Source organism: Eptesicus fuscus, chromosome 22, assembly GCF_027574615.1.
Source record: "Eptesicus fuscus isolate TK198812 chromosome 22, DD_ASM_mEF_20220401, whole genome shotgun sequence".
Taxonomy (NCBI): domain Eukaryota; kingdom Metazoa; phylum Chordata; class Mammalia; order Chiroptera; family Vespertilionidae; genus Eptesicus; species Eptesicus fuscus.
Window position 1 is genome coordinate 10,340,414 of NC_072494.1, and position 6,000 is coordinate 10,346,413.

Below are 6,000 nucleotides of genomic sequence, written 5' to 3' on the forward strand. Positions count from 1 at the left end.
GGATGGATAGAGATAACATTCTTGGGACACCCGCTAGCTTTGATGACACTCCTCAGGAGGGAGAATGCTGCTGGGGACAAATGGAAGTTTCTCAGGAGTAGGGATAGGTGGCCTCCCAGCTATCCCAGCAGGGCTTCTAGAGTGGAAGTCAAAGCTACCTGATTTGTTCCCTGGGGTTCCATCATCCTCTCCCCTGCCCATTCTTCAGTGAATTTTCCTCCCAAGTCTCCAAGCAGAATTTTTCTTCCTCTCAGCTTTTCTTCCGTTCCAACAATTATAGAAGTCCCACACCCCTGAGCGCATTCCCTATACATTTTCCCATGGAAATTCCTAAGCTCTGCCGAGTCAGCACTTTTTGCAGTAGGATAGATACTAACTGTAAAAAGTGTATACTTTAGTACATAACTAAAAATCACATCTCTGTGGCATCTTTATAAAACAAGTGTGAGGTTTTAAACAGATGATCCCTGGAAAGGAAATGTTAAACATTGAGTGGTCTTAGTATCCTTCACAATCGAAGATGGCAAGAGATGAGGTTAGTGAGATGGGGAGGTACAGATCTTAAATGTGTCTGAAGTATGAAACTAAAGAAAGTGAACTTTATCATAGAAGTTATGGAGTGCCATTGGCCAAGTTCAAGCAGGGGAGTGACATCATCAGATGTCTGGGACCAGGCAACAAAACTGTGGAGCGCGTGGTTCCAGTGAAGGCAGAGACATTACGATGCATTTCCCTGGGGAAACTGACCTTGCATTTTCTTCTCCATCTTACCTTGTTAGCTATGACTAAGCAAAGGCAGAGGCTCCAGTCTTTCATTTTTTATTTTTTTAAATATATTTTTATTGATTTCAGAGAGGAAGGGAGAGGAAGAGAGAGATAGAAACGTCGATGATGAGAGAGAATCATTGATCGGCTGCCTCCTGCACGCCCCCCGCTGGGGGTTGAGCCCACAACCAGAGCATGTGCCCTGGACCGGAATCAAACCTGGGACCCTTTAGTCCGCAGGCCAATGCTCTATCCACTGAGCTAGGGCAAGGCTCCATTCTTTTAACCTCACCCTCAGACCCCAGACATAGATGTGTTATTCTAGAGAATTCTCTGTGATTAATGGACAAGACTATAGGGCTTTCTGGGGACTGGATTATTGGTTGTAGTATGGTATTTGTTACTATTTCCAAGCTTTTATTTGGGCAAAGATATACTTTTTTAAAAAAAATGGATCCTCACTGGAGATATGTGCGCCTGCCACCCTGAAGTTTCTGGAGAGACCGTGCTATTTATCCGCGCTACCCCAGTGCCGCCAACAAGGCCTGACACACAGCGCTCACCAAGTGTTTGATGGAAGAATGAGCAAGCCAGTCTTGTGTTGGCTGCTGCCAGGTGTTCACTTTTTGGGGGAGGAACTTGTGTCAGTTTACCTAACCCTACTGTTATTTCTTGGCAGGAGCCAGCTTTGCCACACAGCCACACATGGCAGTCAGTTGCCCAAGTTCTCGTTAGGGTGGGGGAAGAGTTGGCAGCCCCCTGACTGTCCCGTACCTTTCCTTCTCCGAATGTTCCTTGTGACGTGTTTGGCTGTGGGTAGAAGCATGTTATAAATTAAACCTCATGATGAAATATTCTCATTACATTTTTGGCTCAGTCTTGCACGCCTTGTACTTTGAGCTTTGGGTACTTACTTGGATTAATTCAAAATGCCAAACCTTAATGGTTTTGAATGTCACTAAATTCTAATCCAGATAGGGGTGAGAGGCAGATGGTGGGAAAGGTTGACTGCGGGATCCAGAGCAAACACTGTTCCTCCCAGGAGAGGTCATTTGGAAGCAGGGGAGCTGACGGTTGCTAGCTGGTGGCCAATTCGGTGCTGTGAAGAGCCCACTTTGCCGTCCTGGATGGCAGACTGCTCTAAGCAAAACAGCCTCCTCCCCATTAAGATAGTCAAGCCCCCTGGCAGTGCCATCACACGGAAGATTAGCATCTCAGTGGCAGGAAAAACAAGTACCAGAGCTCTCCACCTTCTACGTGCTGGCCCCATCTCCCCACCATCACACCACCATCCTCGCCACAGTGAATCGTGGGAACTGTGGACTCCCACCTCCCAGTTCTCTTCCTCCTGTGACTAGAAAAGGAAGCCAGTCTCCTAAGTAATCATGTGGCTCTCAGGGAATGTCACCCTGGGGGCTGAGGGCTCAGAGATTTAAGAAAGAGACTTGGCCTGTGGAAGAACAGGACCACGCCTGTGGCCCCGGAGAGGAGTCAGCAGGCTCAGCCCTGTTTTTTCTCTGATCTCTCCGGAGAAAGTTGCCTGTGATTTTCCTAGCTTTCTCAGTAGCATCCTAGCTGATATTTATTCCTTGCTGACTCAACAAAAGCGCTAGGCACTATGTTAAATGCTTTATTATGCATTACCTCATTGCGACTCTAGAAATTATTATCCCCCTTTGATTGACGAGGAAACTAGTGATTAGAGTGGATAAATAACTTGTCCAATGCCAGTCATGATACGTGGAAGAGCCAGGATTTGAACCCAGCTCTCCAAGATGTAGTAGGTGCTCAATCACCACTTAGCACAGGAGTAGTATGAAGTACCGAGGCCCTTAGCCTTTGGTCTCTTCAGCATCTCTGTCTGTACCTCCTACGCCTCTTTTTTTTTTTTTTTAATTTTAGGGAGATAGAGATTTGTTTTTCACTTACTTATGCATTCCTTGGATGATTCTTGTATGTGCCCTGACCGGGGATCAAACCCACAACCTTGGCATATCAGGTCGATGCTCTAACCCTGTGGTCGGCAAACTGTGGCTCGCGAGCCACATGCGGCTCTTTGGCCCCTTGAGTGTGGCTCTTCCACAAAATACCACGGCCTGGGCGAGTCTATTTTGAAGAAGTGGCGTTAGAAGAAGTTTAAGTTTAAAAAATTTGGCTCTCAAAAGAAATTTCAATCGTTGTACTGTTGATATTTGGCTCTGTGGACTAATGAGTTTGCCAACCACTGCTCTAACCAACTGAGCCACTCAGCCGGGGCTATATGTCCTTCTTAACCAAATGCCCTCAAATCTATTCAGATAAGATGTGCAAGAATTACTATAATCAAGCAGGGCCTTAGAGAGAGGTTAAATAGGATGTGGAGAGGGGGGTGATGAAGGATTCAAAATCTAGCGTTTTCGCTGAAACTGGTTTGGCTCAGTGGATAGAGAGTCAGCCTGCGGACTCAAGGGTCCAAGGTTCGATTCCGGTCAAGGGCATGTACCTTGGTTGCGGGCACATCCCCAGTAGGGGGTGTGCAAGAGGCAGCTGATCGATGTTTCTAACTCTCTATCCCTCTCTCTTCCTCTCTGTAACAAATCAATAAAATATATATTTTTTAAAAATCTAGCGTTTTCATTGCCAACTTTTCAGAAACCAAAACCAAATTTAAGGTGGAGGATTAAAGGAGACCAGAGAAAATGCAAACAATGAAGCCCTGCAGCTTGTCAGCCCTGTTCAGGGATGACCTTCACTCTGTGTAAGAAGAGGGCAGGCACGCCCCTGGGTCCCTGTGTGTGGAATCCACTCTCCTAATTGATTCATCCATCAGTCTCCATCGATGACCTGTGGACAAAGCGCTGCACAAAATAAAAAGATGCATGAGACATAGGCCCTGTCCTCCCGGAGTTCCCAGGGCAGAGGTTGGACCAGTGTCTAGATTCCTGACTTCCAACAAAGATGCGTTCTTCAGGGAGCAAAATGCATCAGTAATGCCAAAAATGGAATCCTTGTCGTATGTGGTTATCAAAATGACCTCGGAATTTGCTGTTTTCATCTCAAAAGAGTTTACACCCCAAGAATCCTATAGCTTAACCTCTAAAAAAAGAAGTTGCCTATGTTATTACAATTTTCCCTTGAAAGCACAGCTACTGTTAGCACCCGATTCTCAGAAGAGCCCTGATTTTGAACATCCTGTCATAAGTGCATGCAGCTGAAGGCTACATTCGGCAGATGGTGTCTCATGAAATGCGTCTCTCTGCATCAAGAGACTGTCAGCCTGGTCCTTACCTAGTAACTCAAGGTCCTGTGTCCTGGAGCCTTTGGGGGGATGCGGTCCTGTTGTCTGCTTCCCTGGCTGTGTGGCCGGGGCCCGCTTTGGGACTGCATGTATGTGCTCCACATGTCTGTCACTGACAGCGCTTCCCCACAGACTGCAGCTGCGGATGGGGTATCTTCAGCAAGCCTTTATATACAGTATCCTCTGCCCCGGTCAACCCAATCTAATTCAGATTGGTTAGCGCAGTGGTCGGCACACTCATTAGTCAACAGAGCCAAACAGCACAGGAAAGGAGCTGAACGGAGGGGGCCTGCGGAGGGAGACCAATTTGGAGGTGCTATTTTATGAGGCCCGCGCGTGTGAGAGAGAGAGGGGAGGGGAGGGGAGGGATTAGGAAGCAGCAGCAGTGGGAATAGCTCAGTGAAAACATCAGGACCGGCAGCAGAGTCGAGAACGAGGGTTGAATTATAGATATCGTTTCTGAGGAAAGAAGATTAAAGGGGAGGTTTTCTTTTTTTGTTTTGCTTTTCCTTCTGGCTGCTAGTTTTAAGTAGGCCATGGGAGCCTGTGGTGGTTGGAAATTGCTGGGCGAGGGGGTAGGTGGGAGAGCACCCTCGGAGTTCTGGGCTCCCACACGCCCCCCTTGCTCCTCACATGGGACTCCAGGGGCCGGCGGCTCTCTGGGTGTTATTTTCACGTGTGTTTGCCTGTAACAGTGACTCCCAGAAGTGTGTAAGATTGGTTAGTACAAGTAAGTGGGAGACTAATGACCCTCTTTGTTTCTCTCTTTTTGTGGTAGAGCCCTCGTTTCATTCCAGGATCTGCTCGTCGGCATCTTTGATCTATTTTTTATTCATCTGCCCCTTCCTTGTGTTCCTTCTGCTCGTCTCCGCCCTCGGCCTCTACTGGAAGGCCAGGAAGTTGTCAGCACTGAGGCGAACCGCCCAGAGAGAAAAGGCCCTCTGGATGGACTTGAAGGGAGCTGGCGACGGGCCCGCCACCACGAGGGAGGAGCAGGAGGAAGACAGTTGAATCCCCAGAGGCGCACAGCCTGTGAAGAGTGTGGGCTTGGCAGTGGGACTGAGCAGACCAGGGTGTGGCTGAGTCCTGGCTCTGCCCTTCTCTGTAGCTGTGGCCTGGGGTAAGGTACCCAGGAATCTGAGGAAACAGGTTCTCGAGCGTATATGTGGTGCCAGGCACTGTTACATGTTTGTGTGTGACCTCATCTACCTCTTGTATTCCCCCCAACACCGAGGAGCTAGATGGCCTCAGTACCCCGTTTTCATTCACCACATCCCAAAGGTTCAGGTTCAATATCTGTGAGCCGAGGAGGCCTGCCCTCACACAGCCTCTGGGAGATGAAGGGAGATCCTACAGCCGAGCCCAGGGGGTGCTGCCCTCAGCTCTCCTCCCTCTTCCACCACTGGTTCCCTGGAAACACCAGCAGCGACCTGTCCCACTGGCTCCAGGGAATCCTTAGCCTCCAGGGGAGAGGTGTAAGAAAGGGATGGCAGCAAGGGGAAAGGAATTGGGGATATGCCCTTCTTTCCCAGGAAATCTGCCTCCAACAAGAGTGTGACTTCCTTCGAGGCAGAAATCTCATCTGTAAATGCCACTCAAGAGCTCTGCGGAGCAGGTGCCTCATCACTATTGGGTCTTTGATGAAATGATAAGGCCTTTGGTAGCCTGAGTTCCTTTGTTTTTTCCCCCTTTTCTCTATAAGACTTATTGAGTCATTGCTAAGGAAAAAGCTTTTTTCTTTTTTTAATTTTGCGACAGTGCCTCAGTCAGCGCCCCCAAGGCCTCATAGCTCTCCTTTCTCCCCATCCCAAAGGCCTCTCTGGCTCCTGGCTCTTAGCCAATGCCTAATTTTCTTTAACCCGACAGCACTCTGGGGCTAGGGTAGTTATTTGGGGGAGGAGGGGTCCATAGTGTCACCATCCCCTTCCACTCCAGCAGAGTGTAGAAGTTCAAGGGGA

The 6,000-nt window shown here is 48.6% G+C and overlaps 1 protein-coding gene across 1 annotated transcript in view; it reads left to right on the forward strand.

Annotated features, from left to right (window-relative positions):
- Window positions 1-5,293, forward strand: part of CD101 (CD101 molecule) — a 31,793-nt gene extending 26,500 nt beyond the window's left edge. The window contains exon 9 of the mRNA XM_028154154.2: window positions 4,821-5,293. Coding sequence (XP_028009955.2) covers window positions 4,821-5,053 — 233 coding nt within the window. The 3' untranslated portion in view covers window positions 5,054-5,293. The remainder of the gene's footprint in view (window positions 1-4,820) is intronic.
- The last annotated feature ends 707 nt before the right edge of the window (window positions 5,294-6,000 follow it).